Genomic DNA, 21,314 nt, shown 5'->3' with positions numbered 1-21,314 from the left:
TGTGTGTGTGTGTGTGTGTGTGTGTGTGTGTGTGTGTGTGTGTGTGTGTGTGTGTGTGTGTGTGTGTGTGTGTGTGTGTGTGTGTGTGTGTGTGTGTGTGTGTGTGTGTGTGTGAAAAAAAGTTAGTAGTTAGCAACAGTTGATTGATTGACAGTTGAGAGGCGGGCCAAAAGAGCAGAGCTCAACTCCTGCAAGCACAACTAGGTGAATACACACACACACACATACACACAAGTCATGGTTGGAAAAAGTTAAGTTAGAAGGATGTGGAGGCCAAAACCATCAATAGTTTCAGAGCATAATATGACAAAGAGTACTGGGAAGACGGGACACCACGAGCGTAGCTCTCATCCTGTAACTACACTTAGGTAATTATTCGTTGTTGGCATGTGAACTTGGTGTCGTAACTAAGGTAATTACACTTAGGTAATTACACACACACACACACACAACTTTCCAGCATGTCTATCAACTCGCATTTAGCTCTGTCGAGAAGATAAGTGTTCACTTTCAGCAGAAACTCATTAACCATGCTTAACTCGAACAGTAGTTAGTAAATAAATATAAAAAAGGTCCCAATCTGGGAACAAATCACAACACGTGTAGAGAAAACCTGGACAAATCTCTTCTTCTTCCCGGGGGAGTATTCTTCTGAAGGGAGACTACCAAGGAACAACAACAACAATGCAAGTGTCAGATGTTCTTGGACCACAGAAACATTTATCGATCACATTCGTCACAAATAAACAGTTTTGGAAATGCTGGGTGAGGCCAATTTCGATTATTGCCAAGCTGTTGATGGACTCTATCTAACATTTTCCATGCATGGTGATTTAACAATTAAAGCCCATTTCTGGCTAACACAGTACAATTGGGATCGAGGAACAACAATTTGTGCCACATGGTAGAGGGATACATGTTGAGGATACGGTCAACATCGAGCCCTTTGCATGGGTCATTATCTTCCTCTGAAGAATCGTCACTTGGGAATCTATATTCCTTATCCAGTAAACGTTTATATAATAGACGAGCGCGACTCTCTGATACAATATCAAAATCATCTGCAGAATCGCTGCCGGAGTGCTGGTCACATTTAGTTCTTATGTCTTTAATGTCTACTCCTCCATACTGAAGAGTGTATACCCGTTCTAAAGCTCTTTAATGCTAGACATCGAATATTTGTTGAAATATGTTATTTGGTATGACCCATTCAGTTTTCTCCCTTAGCCATTTAGACCACCACTTTCCTTCTCCAGGCTCCTCCTTCACATTTTTCTTGCTCTCAAGAATGGGTGGACACATTTCTCCTTGCACCTACTCTTCCCCTTCTCCTCTCTCAAGTATGACTGGACAGGATGTCTGCATACTTTGTGGTGCTGTAGTAGTTTTATCTGTGGTTGATGTGGAATATTTCTGTTCCTTGGTATACAGATTTTTAGTCTTTGTCTCTTGCATTGTATCAAAGGCAGAATGATCGGGATTTGAAGACTATTTCTCAAATACATTCTGATAAATTTGTTGAAATGCAAGTTCTTCGAGTTATTTTTCATAGTCATAAAATGGTTACATTGTGCCAAACTCAACTAGACGGCAGGGAGAGAATCTTGGTGGACGATTCCGATAGGAGATGTCACCCTCATAGTCGTCACCCTTGGTGTCGGAACCCCTAGACTCGTCACCTTTAGGGTCGTCCTCAGCCTCACTCACACCGTGGCTGGACTCCCATGACTCGATGTCACCTTCACTTCCACTACAACTGGTTTCCAATGAAAATAACTTCAGCGTGTCAGCTATGTCACTGTCATCCAAAGAAGACTCTCCATTAAGCATGTTTTGAGATCTTTTCCTACAACCAGAAAATATTTCGGGGTTTTCCTGGTCAGAAGCAGAGTCCGATCCATCATAATCCTCATCTTATGCATATACAATATCCTCGGGTTAAAACAATAGAGGGTCAACATCAAAGTATATTCCTCCTGGTTAACCATCAATCTTGGGGTCTATCTCGGTGTCTCCTTCATAACCTCGATCATCGTAATGTTTACAGTGACCTTCAGTGATACTCTCATCATCTGCTTCCTTGCCGGAATCTTCGTTCAATTTGTAAGAAGCCCTTTATATAGCTTTGTAAATAGCTTTACCAATAGCTTTACAGACGTCAGCTTTATTGGTTAGTTTACTGGAAAATGTTTGGGTACCATTCTAACTGGCTTTGCATATGGCAGCGAGGAACTTCTTGAAGAATTATTTCTAGTCATCTTTATGGTCAATGTCATTGTTAATTTAATTTCCAGAGCTATCGTCAGCTCTATAACTCTCTTTTCGGATAATTTAATAGAACATTTATCCGAGTGATTTAGAGTCAGTTTTAAGGTCAGAATTAACCTAAGTCTTCACGCGAGAACTCTGACCAAAATTAGTGTTAATCGTTTTCTAACGTTAAACATGGTTTTCAGATTTTCTTTAGTATCTAGCATTCCGGACTGCTTCGAATATAATTTAATATGTTGGTTTATGGATACATTTATAAACAGTGTTGAAGTCAGATCCAACCATATTGGTTTTATCGTGAGCATCAATGCTGACTTCGTCATCACCGTCAATGCCTGCAACATCATTAGCTCTAATGAAAGCTGAATAATGAGACTGACGATTAGTTCTACATGAGGCTATTGTCTCCCCATCATCGCTGGACTTACTATCAGAGTCTGAACTCTCTACAGATGCAGAATCTGTAGCAAATGATTATGACTTGGAGTCCGTTTTGTGATAAATTTTGTGGCTATAATTTCTGGCGGTTTTCTAATCAGTTCCTTCAGTCTCTAAATCAGGTTGGTTGTTCAGTGGCCGGAGAGGTGGGAAGCGGTGCCTCTGGCGGGATTTGCGGGGAGCCTCATACCCACCCTTTCGCCTGACTTTCTGCCCAGTTCTGTGGTAAACATTGTTGATACTTACATCGTCAGAATCAAAACCATACTCATCACCTGCATCATATTTTTATCCTGCACTATCAACAACGTCTCGTCCAGCACCATCAACGTCTCGTCCTGCACCATCAACGTCTCGTCCTGTACCATCAACAACGCCTCGTCCTGTACCATCAACAACGTCTCGTCCTGCACCATCAACAACGTCTCGTCCTGCACCACCAACAACGTCTCGTCCTGCACCACCAACAACGTCTCGTCCTGCATCATCAACAACGTCTCGTCCTGCACCACCAACAACGTCTCGTCCTGCACCATCAACAACGTCTCGTCCTGCACCATCAACAACGTCTCGTCCTGCACCACCAACAACGTCTCGTCCTGCACCACCAACAACGCCTCGTCCTGCATCATCAACAACGTCTCGTCCTGCACCATCAACAACGTCTCGTCCTGCACCATCAACAACGTCTCGTCCTGCACCATCAACAACGTCTCGTCCTGCACCATCAACAACGTCTCGTCCTGCACCATCAACAACGTCTCGTCCTGCACCACCAACAACGTCTCGTCCTGCACCATCAACAACGTCTCGTCCTGCACCATCAACAACGTCTCGTCCTGCACCATCAACAACGTCTCGTCCTGTACCATCAACAACGTCTCGTCCTGTACCATCAACAACGTCTCGTCCTGCACCACCAACAACGTCTCGTCCTGCACCATCAACAACGCCTCGTCCTGCATCATCAACAACGCCTCGTCCTGCATCATCAACAACGCCTCGTCCTGCATCATCAACAACGCCTCGTCCTGCATCATCAACAACGCCTCGTCCTGTACCATCAACAACGTCTCGTCCTGCACCATCAACAACGCCTCGTCCTGTACCATCAACAACGTCTCGTCCTGCACCATCAACAACGCCTCGTCCTGTACCATCAACAACGTCTCGTCCTGTACCATCAACAACGTCTCGTCCTGCATCATCAACAACGTCTCGTCCTGTACCATCACCATGGGACATAAGATGTAATTTTTCCTGCTCGTTTTCCCCACATGAGGACTCGATGGGGGAAAACGAGGCTCTCTCGCCTGTGGAGTCTGAACTCAGAATGTCGTCTACTGGCGATGCCTGTTAATTATTAATTCGCCATTTATATATTTGCCTCAGCCATTTCTTCTTGTTCTCAAATTCCTCTTCTTTGACATTTGGCTTTTATCTCGTTTATGTTGTTCGCTGGTGACTGTGGCGAGGACAGTCTCCCAGGAGGCAGAGAGCGGCCCAGTGCAGCCTGTCCCGTTCCTGCCTCGTTGGTAACTGAAACTTCTTTCTTGATGTATTGTTATTTATGTCTTGGGGACTACGAACCCACGTGATAAATCTTTCGGGATATTTAGGGAGTAATGGTTTTTCCTTTACTTCCTCCTTTTAAGCTTCCTCATCTTCCTCATCTCCCTCATCATTGACTTCCTTATCTTCCTCATCATTGTCTTCCTCGTCTCCCTCGTCATTGTCTTCCTCGTCATTTTCTTCCTCATCTCCCTCATCATTGACTTCCTCATCTTCATTATCATTGTCTTCCTCATCTCCTTCATCATTGTCTTCCTCATCTCCCTCATCATTGTCTTTTTCATCTTCCTAATCTTGGAAGGAGTGGCCCCTTTTCCTGCACCTCCTGTCATTATCGTCTTTATCCTCCTCCTTATCGACTTCGTCGTCCTCCTCATCATCATTATCTTCATTCTCGTTCTCCTCGTCCTCATCTACCTTATCCTCCTCGTCTACCTCATCCTTCTAGTCTACCTCATCCTCCTAGTCTACCTCATCCTCCTAGTCTACCTCATCCTCCTCGCACCCATTCACCTCATCCACTGTATCTTCCTCGTCCTGCGTTTCGTCATCATAAGGATGACTGAACCTTCTCCTGCTTTTCCTGTTATATTCGTCCTCTTAACCCTCCTCGTCCTCGTCCCTGTCCTTGTCCTCGTCCTCGTCCACGTTATTGTCCTTGTCCTTGTCCTCGTCCTCTTCATCTTCATCATCCTCCATGTCATAGTCAGAGGATAAGTTGGACCTTTTCCTCCCCTTCCTGTCATCATAGTCAGTGTCTTCATCAGAGGATTGGAAGGGCCTTTTCCTTCCCTTCCTGTCATCATAGTCAGTGTCTTCATCAGAGGATTGGAAGGGCCTTTTCCTTCCCTTCCTGTCATCATAGTCAGTGTCTTCATCAGAGGATTGGAAGGGCCTTTTCCTTCCCTTTCTGTCATCATAGTCAGTGTCTTCATCAGAGGATTGGAAGGGCCTTTTCCTTCCCTTTCTGTCATCATAGTTAGTGTCTTCATCAGAGGATTGGAAGGGCCTTTTCCTTCCCTTCCTGTCATCATGGTCAGTGTCTTCATCAGAGGATTGGAAGAACCTTTCCCTCCTCTTCATGTCATTTTGGTTAGTGTCTTCATCAGAGGATTGGAAGAACCTTTCCCTCCTCTTCATGTCATTTTGGTTAGTGTCTTCATCAGAGGATTGGAAGAACCTTTCCCTCCTCTTCATGTCATTTTGGTTAGTGTCTTCATCAGAGGATTGGAAGAACCTTTCCCTCCTCTTCATGTCATTTTGGTTAGTGTCTTCTTCAGAGGATAGGGATGACCTTTTCCTCCTCTTCGTGTCATTTTGGTGAGTATCTTCATCAGAGGATAAAGAGGATCTTTTTCTTCCCTTTCTCCCGTTATCCATATTGTTCTGTTTTATACCAAATCTTATTTTATTCCTGGTTTTATTAAAGCGAAATTAATGAAAAGCTAAAAAAACATTAATCTTATCCTGTTCATAGTCTACATACACTAATTAGTAAATATGGAATATAAACAATTTTCCAACACACACACACACACACACACACACACACACACACACACACACACACACACACACACACACACACACACACACACACACACACTGAAGGCTGTTCTGATGTTAGCCAGCCTCACGTATGCTGCAGATGTAATTCTTTTGTCTCCTGATGTGGGCTTCAAGAGACAGGTTTGGTGTGATATCAACTCCTAGATCTTTCTCTCTGTCTGTTTCATGAATTACTTTATCTCCTATTATGTATCCTGTGTCTGGTCTCCTGTATCCACCGCCTAGTTTCATTGCTTTGCATTTATTCGGGTTAAACTTTAGCAGCTATTTGTTGGACCATTCATTCAGTCTGTCTAGGTCATCTTGTAGCCTCCTACTATCATCCTCTGTTTTAATCCTCCTCATAATTTTTGCATCATCAGCAAACTGTGAGAGGAACGATTCTATACCCTCTGGGAGATCGTTGACATATATCAGAAACAGTATAGGTCCAAGGACTGACCCCTGCATGACTCCACTGGTGACGTCCCGCCAGTCTGAGACCTCGCCCCTCACAGTGACTCGCTGTTATCTGTTGCTTAGGTACTCCCTTATCCAATGGAGTACCTTCGTTTTCACTCCTGCTTGCATTTCCAGCTTTTTCCCTAGTCTCTTGTGTGGTACTGTGTCAAAAGCTTTCTGGCAATCCAAAAATATGCAGTCTGCCCACCCCTCTCTTTCTTGCCTGATTTTTGTTGCCTGGTCGTAGAATTCAATTAATCCTGTGAGGCAGGACTTGCCATCCCTGAGTCCATGTTGATGCTGTGTTACAAGGTTCTTTCGCTCCAGATGTTCCACTAGTTTTTTTCGCACAATCTTCTCCATCAGCTTGCATGGTATGCAAGTTAGGGACACTGGCCTGTAGTTCAGTGCCTCCTGTCTGTCCCCCTTCTTGTATATCGGGACTACACTAGCCGCTTTCCAAATTCTTGGCAGTTCCCCTGTTGGCAGTGATTCGTTATACACTATGGAGAGTGACAGGCACAGTGCTTCTGCTCCTTCCATAAGTTTCCGAGGAGAGATTCCATCTGGGTCTATGGCCTTTGTCACATCCAACTCTAGTAAAAGCTTCCTTACTTCCCTATTGGTAATCTCAAACTCTTCTAGTGGATCATGGTTAATTACTGTACCCTATCTTATCTCTGGAACTTCTCCTTGCTCTAAAGTTAAGACCTTCTGGAATTTCTTATTCAGTTTCCCGCACACTTCCTTGTCGTTTGTAGTGAATCCGTCTGCCCCCATCCTTAATTTCATTACCTGCTCCTTTACTTATTTTTTTCTCCTGATTTAACTGTGCAGGAATTTAGGTTGAGTCTTTGCGTTGCTTGCGATGTCATTTTCGTATTGCCCTTCTGCCTCTCTTCTCAACCTGACATATTCAATCCTGGCACTCTGGTATCTTTCTCTGCTCTCCAGTGTCCTGTTATTTTTATGGTTTCTCCATGCCCTTTTACTTTGTTGCTTAGCTAGTCTACATCTCTGATTAAACTATGGGTTTCTCATCTTCATTTCATTGTTTTCCTTTTGGACCGGGACAAACTTGTTTGCTGCCTCCTTACACTTCTGCGTGATGTAGTCCATCATGACTTGGGCCGTCTTACCCCTGAGCTCTGTTTCCCATGTTATATCTGCTAGGAATTTTCATATATCCTCATAGTTTCCCTTTCGGAATGCCAGCCTTTTGTTTTCAGTACCCCTCCTCGAGTTCAATAACCCTTCTTTAAACAGGTACTCAAACGCCAATACACTGTGGTCGCTCATTCCTACTGGGGCCTCAAAACCGATTTCTCTTATGTCGGAGTCGTTCAGAGTCACATCCAACTCTGTCAGGTTCAACAGCCTTTCTCACATCGGGATCCAACAGATACCTCCTAACTTCATCTCAGGTAATTTCGAACCCTTCCAAACTGCCTGGTTTGTTCCCACTCTTAGTTCATGTACCTCTTATCTTTATACTTTCTACGAATGTAATTACTATGCTATGTATCCTCACAATCCCAATGTACCTTCTTGTATATATATAAATAAAATAATATGTAAATACTGAGAAGACTTCCTGGAATCTCTTGTTAAGTTATTCTCACACCTTAATGGTATGTGAGAATAGTAGGGAAGATGGTCTTTCTCTGTGTACCTATCCTCACCCGTTCTCAGTTTCATCACCTGTTCTTTCACTATTGTTTTCCTACTGATGTGACTGTGGAGCATTTTGGGTGAGACGGTGGAGAATGATAGACAAGATATTGAAATGTATGGAAGGTTGTGAATAATAGGGAAGGTGGTGAACGGTAGGGAAGGTGGTGAATGGTAGGGAAGGTGATGAATGGTATGGAAGGTTTTGAAAGGTAAGGAAGGCAGTTAATGACAGAGAAGGTGGAGAATGGTAAGGAAGATGGTGAATGGAATGGAAGTTGGTGAAGGGTAGGGAAGGTTGTAAATGGTAAGGAAGATTTTTTTTTATATCATATTATTTTCTACCACAGACGTGGCCACACATTTACAATGCTAATCAGCATCTATACATTTTCTTCTGTCCTCCATAGACAGAGTTAGAGATCTGTTAAATATATAGTTCAGGGATTTATTGAACAATCAACCACAGAAGGTGATTCGGTGCTTTTAAAATGTTAAGTCACTTAACAAAGTCAAAAATGTTAAAATGTGACATTAAGTCACTGCACATTCTCTCATGTGTACTATACATATACAAAACGCTAAATTGTAATGCCAATCCTGATCTCAAAAGCTTCATAGAAGGTTGTAACAGAACCCATGAGCACCACACCAGAAATAAATACAGTTTTGATATTCCTAGAGTACGACTTAATCAAACCAGAAATGCTCTACAAATCAAGGGGCCCAGAATGTGGAATGACCTTCCCAACCATGTTAAAGACAGTACCTCTCTCAACCAGTTTAAGATAAAAACTAAACACTACCTAATAAATTCCCTGTAACCTACCTCACTCCTCTATTGTCAACCCATGTCCGTTATTTTCTTTTTTTTTAATCAACACTGTTTGTCAACCTATTGTATTTGTGCTGCTTTTTCAGTCATGTTCCCCCTTTTTTTTATCTTTATTTGTATTTGTTCTCAACACTTTTTATTCTTTATGCTCAATTAGTATTAAGTTCTAGATATTAATGTTTTTCTTGCCCGAAACGCTTTGCGTAATAGTGGCTTTAGGCATTGTATGTACTAGCTCTATCTATATATCAATCCATTAATGTAACATCACTTGTATGTATATACCTTACCTGAATAAACATCTGAATCTGAATCTGAATCTTAAGCTTACCTACATACGTAGATACACAGATTTACGTATGCCCTACATAAAGTGTTCGAAGTGTCATTAATGTGCATTTACAAAGGTGAAGTGTAATTCTGATCAGCTTCCATATGTACTTTATACACATACATATACATACACACACACATATACGTACATATACATATATACATACATATATACACACACATGTATTCACATACATTTGTCTCTTTTACTCTGACGGGGTGAGATAGCTGATAGAGAAACTAGTGTGCAATTAAGCACTTAACCACTGAAGGTGATTAAGGGAAGATAATTGGTATGAAAGGTTGTGAATGGTAGGGAAGGTGGTGAATGGTAGGGCAGATGGTGAATGGTAGGGAAGGTGGTGAATATGAAGGGAAGATGGTGAATGGTAGGGAAGGTGGTGAATGGTAGGGCAGATGGTGAATGGTATGGAAGGTGGTGAATGGTAGGGAAGGTGGTGAATGGTAGGGAAGGTGGTGAATGGTAGGGAAGGTGGTGAATGGTAGGGAAGGTGGTGAATGGTAGGGAAGGTGGTGAATGGTAGGGAAGGTGGTGAATGGTAGGGAAGATGGTGAATGGTAGGGAAGATGGTGAATGGTAGGGAAGGCGGTGAATGGTAGGGAAGGTAGTGAATAGTAGGGATGAACGTGAATGGTTATGAAGGTGATGAATGATAGGGAAGATGGTGAATGGTAGGGAAGATGGTGAATGATAGGGAAGATGGTGAATGATATTGGAGGTGGTAACTGGTTGTAAAATATTTGTCTGGAGTAAAGTTCTCTTGGCACACACCGACAGTTAACCCCCCACGTTGGGAAGCCAAATGTATAAGTATGCTTCGGTAGTCCCTGCAAACACACAGGCACCACGCTGGGAAGCATGAGGTGGAGTTAGTGATCCAGAATGTGAGAGTGTACTCCTTATCCCTTATACACACCTTTGCCCCACCTTGGGCATCAGATGTTGGATGATACACTCTCATAAACACTCGGTTGACTCTGAGCGTCAGATGTGTAATGACCAATTTTACCACACCAGGCCAGCACCGCGCTGGGCGCCAGATTGTGAGATATTACTGGTCAATACACTTGAGAAGGCGTGACCAAAACGCCAAGGATCTAGTACTTCAAGTGGAGATGAAGGCCAGTGCGGTCTCCACTTCCACAAGCAATACCAGACCCCCCCCCCCTACCCGCTCACTTTGGTCGTTCACTGCTACTTGCTGAACACCACACGTTCACTAACGCCCACAAGCTTTTGACACTTAAGGGAAATTTCACTCTTGATTGTTCCTCAGATGAATGGACAATCACTTCCTCTATCAGACGCACACGTGATACTGAGTCTTAATACTGAAATAAAATACGAGCACAAGCGAAATACCGTTTAGTCCTTAAAGAGGTTTATTCAACAGTTTCTTCCTGAAAGTTGCACGTGACTCCTCACTAAGCAATCTCCACTCTGCTAACCCAAGTGGACGACACAGATGGTCCTGGCGTCTCCGCGGCTGTCGTTAGTGCCGTAAATCCTTCTATAATATTAAACCAGATCCAGCTGCACTGCGGAGGTTTATCAAGGATCCGGCTCTAGGATTGTTTCGCGGATACAGAAAGTACTGTAGTTCTAGACTTAGGAATGACCGGCTTGTCCTGAGCTCAAAGGCATAGGGTGGTCCTCCTCTGGTGTCTGAAGTCCGTATGATTCTCCTGAGCGCCTCGTGAGCCCTCGTGAATGCTGTGACGTCATCCACTGTAGCCCAGTTGTAGTAAAAGTGATATTATATTATTGTACCCTGATGGATGCTCGCTTGACTTTCGTTTGGATGCTCGCTTGACTTTCGTTTGGATGCTCGCTTGACTGTTTTGTTGTTGTCAGATCAACTGTGTCGTGCCTGTGTACAGGTTAGTTTAATGTTAACTTCTAGTTTAATTTCTATTTGTTCTGGCGTTAGTCATGTGCAGTTTGCTTATTATTATATATAGCTTAAGCACTGTTAGTCTTTATACGTATAGTATATTATATGGCTTGTGTTATTGCAAGATGTAACTGTACTGTAATTATTTGTTCAATAAAGCCATATGTCTGGCAATGCTTCTCCTTTACCTCACCAATCAAAATGCCTTAGGCCTTCCCGGGCTTTCATACTTGGCTGGGATTGGTTTAGGCACCTGTTCGCTCTCTTGGTGTGGCGTCTGGTGCCACCAACTTCCACGACAATGCCCCATTGTTTCCGAGAATTTTTTTTTGTGGTTGCAAGACTACCGGTTTAGGTTTGGGGAGACCTGCTTTCACCTGCCACTACCATTTCACTCGTACAATTTTCCCACTGGGTTGTAGGTACCCTCCAACTGTTAAATAGCTCTGCATTATTCATTGCCATACATCCTGACTACTTAGGTCACATCCAGTGACACCTTTTGTCTCCTCTCGATGAGACGAATCCATTGATACCCATCTTGATAAACTTCGGATACCTAATAACGAAGTTATATATTGCGAGCATTAAGATAGGGCGCTGAGAGGTCCATCTCTCAAATTAGTAGAAAAGTGGTGTCTTGTATGGAAGGTGGTGAATGGTAAGAAAACTGGTGAATGATAGGGTAGGTGGTGAATGTTAGGGAAGGTGGTGAATGTTAGGGAAGGTGGTGAATGATAGGGTAGGTGGTGAATGTTAGGGAAGGTGGTGAATGATAGGGATGGTGTGAATGAGAGGGTAGGTGGTGAATGATAGGGTAGGTGGTAAATGGTAGGGTAGGTGGTGAATGATAGGGTAGGTGGTGAATGGTAGGGAATTTGGTGAATTGTAAGGATGGTGGGGAGTAGTGGGGAAGCTGGTGAAGGGAATTAAGGATGGTGGTGAAATGTAGTGAAGGTGTTTATCGAGTTCTCTCTTTGTGAGGGGAATAGATTTTCCCAGCTGTCTTAATGTGTGCACAGTGAGTGCACAACGACAGTTGACACTCTTACTAGTGCACAGAGGTTGTGCACTAAGTCGAATTCTGTTAATACAAGACTCAGCTACGTCTTGTTGGATATCATTGGGTAACTCATGTCAACAGGAAGCTATTGCTATCACGAGGGCCGTCGTTTTCTTAACCATTTAGCAATTACTGCAAGGAGAAAAAGTACAACAACTAGTAACTCCAAAGAGTCAAGTGGCACTCTGGAGTGTCGCGGTCAGGAAGGAGCCAACTAGATCAACCGTCCCTTGTGTAACTAGGCCTCTCCTCTCCTCAGTCCCTGCTGCCTGACTGCTTTGTTCCATATATCATGTATGGTAAGGTAAGGTGATGTATGGTAAGGCAGGTGGTGAAGGGCAGGGAAGGTAGGGAATGACGGGGAAGATGGTGAAGGGTGAGGGAGGTGGTGAATGATAGTTAAGGTTGTGAATGGTCGGGAAAGTTCTGAGTGGTAAAGAAGGTGTTTAATGGTAGGGAAGGTTGTGAAAGGTAATGAAAACGATGAATGACAGGGATGGTGGTGAATTGTAGGGAAGGTAGTCAATGGTATGGAAGGTGGTGAATGATACAGAAGTTAGTAAAAGGTAGGAAAGGGGTGAAGGGCAAGGAAGGTGGTGAATGGTAGAGAAGGTTGTGAATGGTGGGGAAGGTAGTGACGGGTAGGGAACGTGGTGAATGATATGAAATGTGTGAATGATAGGAAAGGTGGTGAATGATATGAAAGGTGAGGAAATTTAGGGAAGGTGGTGAATGATAGGGAAGGTGGTAAATGTTCGGGAAGGTCGTGAATGGTAGTGAAGGTGGTGAATTGTTTGGAAAGTGGTGAAGGGTAGGGAAGGTGGTGAATGGTAAGGACGTTCGTAAAAGGTAGGGGAGGATGTGAATGATAAGATAGTTAATGGTAGAGAATGTGTTAAAGCGAAGGGATGGTGGAGAATGGAAAGGAAGGTGATTCTTACTAGTACCATCTGGTAGGAAGGTAAGTGATCACACTTACTTTTTTGTTTGCAAATGTTTTAAAAACATGACTGAAATGCATTTAAGCAATTCAATCAACACAAGACCTATTCAAGGCAAATGTTATATGCCATTGCCAATTGGGATGGCCCTGTTCTGAAGCAAAATATGAACATTTTACCAAGCAATCAAACCACACAAATATTAACTTAATATTTTCTACCTAGCATTGAATGTAATGAAACCCTTATGTCTGGTGGAGCCTCATTGGGTCCATGAAGTTATCTTCGCTGAGATTGTTCCATACTAAAAGGTTCCATCAATCAAGTCTGGTGCCCTTGAGGAGATACCAACTTTAATCTACAAAAAAGCCTCCAGATCTTTAGCCCCTGCTATTGCTTTGCTCTTCAACAAGTCACTTGAACTCCAAACCTTTCCAGATATTCTAAAAAAAGCGAGAGTAACGCCTGTCCACAAATGTGGTGATCTCACAGATGTTAACAACTACAGACCTATATCAATCCTGCCAAACTTGTCAAAAAATTTTTGAAAAACTAATCTATAAGCAGCTTTACTCATATCTAGCCAAACTCAATATACTTAGCCCTTGCCAATATGGCTTCAGGCCCAAAAAAAGCACTAACGATGCACTTATTAGTATGCTTAACTCGATTCATACAGCTCTTGATAAAAATGAGTTCCCTGTTGGGTTATTTGTGGACCTGCGTAAAGCTTTCGATACTGTCAACCACCAAAACCATCTTCTTAAATTACATCATTATGGTGTCAGAGGACACTCCCTACAATACCTCAAATCCTACCTTACTGACAGGCTCCAATGTGTTTCTGTGAATAATACAATTTCTCCCACCCTACCCATCAACATTGGTGTTCCCCAGGGCAGCATACTTGGCCCTCTCCTCTTTCTCATCTACATTAATGACCTTCCAAATGCCTCCCAACACCTCAAACCAATTCTATTTGCTGACGACACAACCTTCATTTACTCCAGTCCTGACCCCCTTGCTCTAAATGCCACAGTAAATACTGAGCTAAATAAAGTCCATCTGTGGCTAACTGCCAACAAACTCACCCACATTGACAAAACATTGACAAAAACATTAACATTGACAAAACTTTCTATATTCTGTTTGGCAATAAATCCTCTAATCAAATAAATCTCAAAATAAACAATACCCAAATTTGTAACAAATTAGATGGCAAATTCCTTGGCATTCTCATTGACCACAAGCTGAATTTCCAGGGACACATTCTAAACATATCAAAGAAAGTTTCAAAAACTGTGGGCATTCTTTCTAAGATCAGATATTATGTACCACGCCCTGCCCTGGTGACTCTCTAATACTCCCTTATCTATCCATATCTCAACTATGGTATTTGTGCTTGGGGCTCTACTACCCAAAATCACTTACGTCCTCTAATTACTCAACACAAAGCTGCTATTAGGACAATATCCAATTCTGGCCCCAGGCATCACTCGGTACACCTACTCAAATCTCTGAATATGTTAGACATTAAGTCACTGCACATTCTCTCATGTGTATTATACATATATAAAACGCTAAACTATAATGCCAATCCTGATCTCAAAAGCTTCATAGAAGGTTGTAACAGAACCCATGAGCACCACACCAGAAATAAATACAGTTTTGATATTCCTAGAGTACGACTTAATCAAACTAGAAATGCTCTACAAATCAAGGGGCCCAGAATGTGGAATGACCTTCCCAACCATGTTAAAGACTGTACCTCTCTCAACCAGTTTAAGTTAAAAACGAAGCTATACCTAATAAATTCCCTGTAACCTACCTTACCCCTCTGTTGTCAACCCATGTCTGTTTTTTTTTTTTTTTTTTTTTTTTTTCAAATCAACGCTGTTTGAATGTAATTTTCTGTAATAATTTGTAATTGTATTTGTGCTGCTTTTTCAACAATGTTCCCCCCTCTTTTACCTCTATTTTTATTTGTTCTCAACACATTTTATTCTTTTTACCCATTAGTTTTAAGCTTTAGTCATTAATGTTTTTTCCTGCCCGAAACGCTTTGCGTAATAGTGGCTTTAGGCATTGTATGTACTAGCTCTATCTATAAAGCCAACAAACTTTGTAAAATCTCTTTATGTATGTACCTTACCTAAATAAAAATTATTATTATTATTATTATTATTATTATTATTATTATTATTATTAATCACACAAGTTACGTTTGGCCAACCAAGTTCTGCATCAGGACCCTCAGATTTGGTCCCTGCCTCTCAGCTGAGAGGCAGGACCAAAGAGCCGAAGCTCAACCCCCACAAACAGAACTAGGCGAGTACAACTAAGTGAGTAGAGGCACAGGGAGTGACAATTTACCACCCCATTTGGGGAAAGCATCAAGAAAGTCACAATATTTCAGGAAATTAAGGAAAACAGAGGAGCCGTCACTGACACACAAAAGCCAGAGAGCACACCTTCCCACTCTCCCGTCCACATCAGAGCAAGTGCGACAAGTACAGGACCCCAGAGATCCTTCAAAAGGTGAGGGAATATACCGGGAAGCACACAGCATCCGCCTCTTCGATAACCCTGAATTGGAGAGGAGGATGCAAGGAGAGTGCGCGTGGTCAAATCCACGCGCACTCTCTGTCCCTGTCAATGTCAAATCCCTGTCAAATGTTACACTCACACTTTGTGTAAAAGCCTGGTTTGTGCCTCGGAGAGGCTACGGGATCCAGTTAGTTCAGTAGACCTTCGGTTTCAACCCTTTTAACCCTGTCGTAGCTCAGTCGATTAAGGCAGTGTCTGGGATGTTCCCGAACGCAGGTTCGAATCCTCGTCACGGCCCTTGCGGATTTGTTCATTTGATGCATCACGTAAGTGTGATCTCTGTGTGTGAGAGTGCGCGTGGTCTTCAGGATATGGGACTCGCCAAGAGCGACCTTGAGATTTGCTCTGTGAAAGCCCTGACCTGGACATATTTCATCTACAGAACATGGCCTAAGACCACATCAAGGGGCAGACCACTTTAGTCCCAGGATCACCGTGCACAGGGTGCATAAGGGTCAATATAGTCTTGTTTAGGTGAACCGCGGCCATGATAGCTAGCAGCTAACTATCTAAGCAGAGTCGTCATCTGGAGTACCACTTCTCCAAATGGTTTCTCACAGAAGGGTGGATGACCTGGCCGGAGCTCACGAGTGAGTAAGGCGGCGGCCGGAGAGACCCCCGATGCGCATACATGATAATCCTTCCGCTCCGGGGCCTTGTTAGGAGCTTCCACTATGAATAGTTTTTCCATGTATGCTGCTGTCAAGTCACCAATCCTACCGCTAAGCAGCTTGTTGTTTTGCCTTGACCTTTAGTTCTTTTCTAATGATATATTGTGCACCTATGCACATAGGGGAGCCGGTCGGCCGAGCGGACAGTGTGAGAGTTTTGTGAGTTGGAATAAATAAAATTGGTATAAGGAATTGAGCTCGGAAAATTTATAAGAATTTTCTTTATTCTTTAACCTTTATTCCTGTCGCGATATTCAGTTAGGTCGCCTGAGGAAGGACTTGCTTAGTTAACACACCAGTGTAGCAAGCAGCTCATTCCTCACTTTGGCACCATGTATGAACAATTGACTAGGCACGAGCAAACGCCGAGACCCCAATGAAAATTGAAATCCCCTCCACTAGGCCGTCGACTTTCGCTATTCGCCGAAGCGAATCTAACGAGTAGGTCACGGGCTCTCACAACAATAATTTATTGTTGTGTGGTGCCGTATATTTGATCCAAAACTCAGAATCAGTCTCAATTTTATTAGTCGAGTGTGAAGAACACTTGCATAACAATAATAATGTGTGGGGGTGTAACGAAAAGACAGTGTTAAACATAACAACTTAATTTATTCAATAAAGTACTAACTACTACAACAAAAACAAAAGAAATATCAATGACGTTACTCGAAATCCTTCCTGTGACACTATCAATGAACTAACAGACACCAGCCCCTCGGACTGCATAATGAACTAACTCGAACATAAGCGTGACCACAGAGGAATCAACAAAAATCAAGAACTAACAGATCTGTAATCACAATTACAACAAATGACACAGTGGGTTCTGAAACACGTCTCCAGTAACTTCCTAACTGTTCTACGCCTCAGTGCAGTCTACACCTGCAATGGCGGTTGCAATGCAATCAAATCAGTAGTCTTTCAATGACAACAATAACTAATGGGTTCACTGGCAACTCCAGCACCCTTCCTCAAATTAATCCTTACGTTAACACTCCGTCCCACGGACTATCAACAATCAATAACAATTTGATTTACGTTAATCACAAAATAGCATTTACGTTAATTTAATAAAATAACCTTTACGTTAATTTAATAACTCTTACAACTGTCACTAGTAACGCGGAAATTACACAACACTCTACCCGTCGAGCATTCAGTGAGAAAATCCCATTAATCCCTGTACTACCAGACAGCTGATTAATCTCTTTACTAGTTACGTTAATTTACGTTAATCGGTTACTAGTCAGTCAGCGATGGTAAACTCTGATTTACAATGTCCAAAGTGCTAAGAGAACGGTAATCACTCGTGATTACCTTTAGAGTAATTAATTACTATCCTCAAGATCAATAATTAAACAATTCAATACGCAACCTTTCACACTGGCTCAGCAATTTACATTAAGGTATGAATTCCGTCTAAGCCTTCCATACTCAGACCAATTCAGGTGGCTAATAACAGTAATTAGCACCACGTTTACGTTATTCTAAAATAACGTTACTCCTCCCACGAGTCAATCAAGTGCTGGTACTTTCGGGCAGATAAATAACGACGTTACGTTAATGGAACAATGTAGCCTTCGTGTGAGTCGATCAAACAAGGATCGAGGTTAATTACTTTGACTTCCTGAAACACGTCAATTACCCGGCCCACTGACCGTTAATTACAACAGACAATACTCTAATTCTTATCTAGCTGATGGCTAGGCTCCTTGAGACTACCGTATAATAATCTACTATATAATCAAATCAATCAACAAAAAACATGAATATGAAAAGAAATTTAGGATTGGCCTGGTTACAAAGGAAGTAGTTAAGAGGTACTCATCAGTGCTTACCAGTATCATAAGAAAAGCTAAACTTTCATATTATGAGACTAGAATCAAAGAAGCAAAAGGCAACATGAAAAGCACATGGAAACCCATCTCTAATATCCTAGGAACTAAACAACACTCCCACAACCAGATAACACTCTCTAAGGATGGCCTTACACCGTCATCTGATTTAGAAATGGCGAATGAATTTAATAGCTTCTTTTCATCGGTTGGTGCTAACCTTGCAAGTAAAATCCCACAGACTCAGACACATATCAACACATATCTCTCAGGCAGCTATCTAAACTCTCTTCTCCTCTCACCAGTCAGCCCGACAGATGTTGTGTCCATCATACACTCACTAAAAACCAAAGCTGGGAACATCAGTGAAATCCCATCCATTGTATACAAGAGCGCCTCCCATGCCCCTGCGCCACCTATAGCTCTGCTGTTCAACAAATCCCTTGAGTGTCATACCTTCCCTGATATCCTTAAAAAAGCAAGAGTAACGCCACTTCATAAAGGAGGTAATCCGGCAGACATAAACAATTATAGGCCAATATCAAACCTACCCATACTATCAAAAATATTTGAAAAAATTATCTACAAACAGCTCTACTCCTATCTCGTAAAATTCGACATTCTTAGCCCCTGTCAGTTTGGCTTCCGCTCCCAAAAGAGTACCAACGATGCAATCATTAGTCTTCTTGATATAATTTACTCAGCCCCTGACAAAAATGAGTTTCCGATTGGACTCTTCATTGACCTGAGAAAGGCCTTTGATACTGTTAATCACTTACGTAAACTCATCGTAAACTCCTCTTACGTAAACTCCATCATTATGGAATCCGAGGCCATACACTGGACTATATCCAATCCTATCTTAGTGATAGACACCAATGTGTAGCCATCAATAATATAATCTCTCCCATTCTACCAATAACCGTTGAAGTGCCACAGGGCAGCATTTTAGGACCTATCCTATTTCTTATATACATCAATGATCTGCCTAATGTCTCTAACATTCTGAAACCTATTTTGTTTTCTGATGATACTACCCTCATCTACTCTAACCCCAACCCACATACACTAAATAATAATAATAAATAAATAAATGTTTATTTAGGTAAGGTACATACATACAAGAGATTTTACAAAGTTTGTTGGATTAATAGATAGAGCTAGTACATACAATGCCTAAAGCCACATTCCGGCTTTCGTTGGACGTAGAATCGCTGTTTACCAACGTACCTGTGGACGAGACAATCGGGATGATAGCCGACAGAGTGTATCGTGATCCAGCCTGTACTCCTCTTGACATACCCGAAAATATCCCAAGGAAACTACTCCAAGCTTGTACTAAAGAGGCACCCTTCTTGAGCCCGGATGGGCACATGTATAAGCAAGTAGATGGGGTCGCCATGGGTTCTCCCCTAGGTGTCCTGTTTGCAAACTTCTACATGGGTACCATCGAGCAAAAAGTCTTAGTCGACAGGAACTTGAAACCGGCCATATACTGCAGGTATGTTGACGACATTTTTACACAGGTACCTGATGTCAGACATCTGCAGGAGCTGAAGGAGGCATTTGAGCAGAGTTCCGTGCTTCGTTTCACTTACGAGATGGAAAAGGATGGGAAGCTGCCCTTTCTAGATGTAACAGTCATGGAAAAGAACGGAGGTTTCCACACTGCAGTCTACACTAAGGAAACGAACATAGGAATGTGCCTAAATGCCAACAGCGACTGCCCAGACAGGTACAAGAGGAGTGTTGTTAACGCATATGTCGACCGTGCTCTAAGCCACAGCTCAGAATGGAAGCAAGTCGACGAAGAACTCTGTAGGGTAAGGCAGGTCCTAGTCAACAACGGCTTCTCCAATGGTTTCGTCGAAGACATCATAAGAAGGAAAGTGAAACGCCATGCAACCTCTGAAGAGACAACTAACACAACACCTATACCCCCTATTAGACTATTTTACAGGAACTTCTTTTCCACAGCTCATAAAACAGAGGAAAGGGTCCTAAAAGATATTGTTAATAGAAACGTTATCCCTACAGACAAAAATCAGAGGATACAACTGACGATTTACTATAAAACCAGAAAAACGGCCAGCTTACTCATGAGAAACTCTCCAGACACAAAGCAGAACGCTTTAAAAGAGACCAACGTCGTCTATGCCTTCAAATGCCCACTTGGGGACTGTAAGCTCCAAAAAACCCAGTATATAGGCAAGACAACAACATCTCTTTCTAGGCGTTTAACGATGCATAAACAACAGGGCTCCATTAAGGAACATATAATCTCTTCCCACAACCAAACCATCGCCAGAGAAATCCTAGTAAACAACACAGAAATCATCGATAGATACAGCGATAGCAGGCGGCTTGACGTTTGCGAGGCACTACACATTAAGAAGTCAACACCAGCAATCAACAGCCAATTAATGCACAACTATATTCTACCCACCTCAAGACTCCGCTCCAATATAGAAGCATCAAGAAATATGGACCAATAGGCTTTCTACAATTACTTCCATTTCAATACCCATTGTTTCGTGTTCTGTCTTGTGTTGATGAAATTAATACCCTATTAATGCCACCTCTTGTTCTGTCTTGTGTTGATGAAATTAATATCCTATTAATGCCACCTCTTGTTCTGTCTTGTGTTGATGAAATTAATACCCTATTAATGCCACCTCACCCCATCCATCTCACACAAATGTAGATATAAACAAAATCGGAGATGTTTAAGTTCTATTCAGTTGTGTATTTGTAAACTAAAGTCTTTGAAAATGTAATAAGTTTTACGAAATGCGCTCGTGTCGCGTCAGACTAGAAATAAAAATGAATTTTGGAGAATTGATCTTTGAAATACCTCCAACAGTGAAAAGAAATGTACGAAAGATTGAGAAAATTCGTGTTAGAATTAGTAATCTTACTTTTTCGGTCATATTTAATAATATATATATATATATATATATATATATATATATATATATATATATATATATATATATATATATATATATATATATATATATATATATATATATATATATATGCGGAAAATCCACAGAGAAATTGTCTCTGATTTTTGAGAAACTTAATATAAATTTGGTGTTCACTAATAGTACGATCAAATCCAATTTAATAAAAAACTCCCCTGATA

General features: G+C 42.0%; 2 protein-coding genes across 2 annotated transcripts in view; both read right to left on the bottom strand.

The window, feature by feature from the left end:
- Positions 1–1,563: 1,563 nt before the first annotated feature.
- On the bottom strand, positions 1,564–3,954 carry LOC138364186 (golgin subfamily A member 6-like protein 2). Its single transcript, XM_069323511.1, has 3 exons — positions 3,009–3,954; positions 2,523–2,732; positions 1,564–1,913 (listed from the first exon to the last, which is right to left on the bottom strand). The coding sequence occupies exons 1-3, from the start codon at positions 3,952–3,954 to the stop codon at positions 1,564–1,566; spliced, it is 1,506 nt and encodes a 501-aa protein (XP_069179612.1).
- A 405-nt stretch (positions 3,955–4,359) lies between these two features.
- The window catches only part of LOC138364185 (uncharacterized protein DDB_G0283697-like), a 97,823-nt gene continuing 80,868 nt past the window's right edge, over positions 4,360–21,314 (bottom strand). The window contains exons 2-3 of the mRNA XM_069323510.1: positions 4,930–5,667; positions 4,360–4,569 (exon numbers count right to left, since the gene is read on the bottom strand). Coding sequence (XP_069179611.1) covers positions 4,360–4,569; positions 4,930–5,667 — 948 coding nt within the window. The remainder of the gene's footprint in view (positions 4,570–4,929; positions 5,668–21,314) is intronic.

The sequence above is a fragment of the Procambarus clarkii genome, chromosome 12, assembly GCF_040958095.1.
Source record: "Procambarus clarkii isolate CNS0578487 chromosome 12, FALCON_Pclarkii_2.0, whole genome shotgun sequence".
Taxonomy (NCBI): Eukaryota; Metazoa; Arthropoda; class Malacostraca; order Decapoda; family Cambaridae; genus Procambarus; species Procambarus clarkii.
This window is presented reverse-complemented; position numbering and strand designations above follow the sequence as displayed.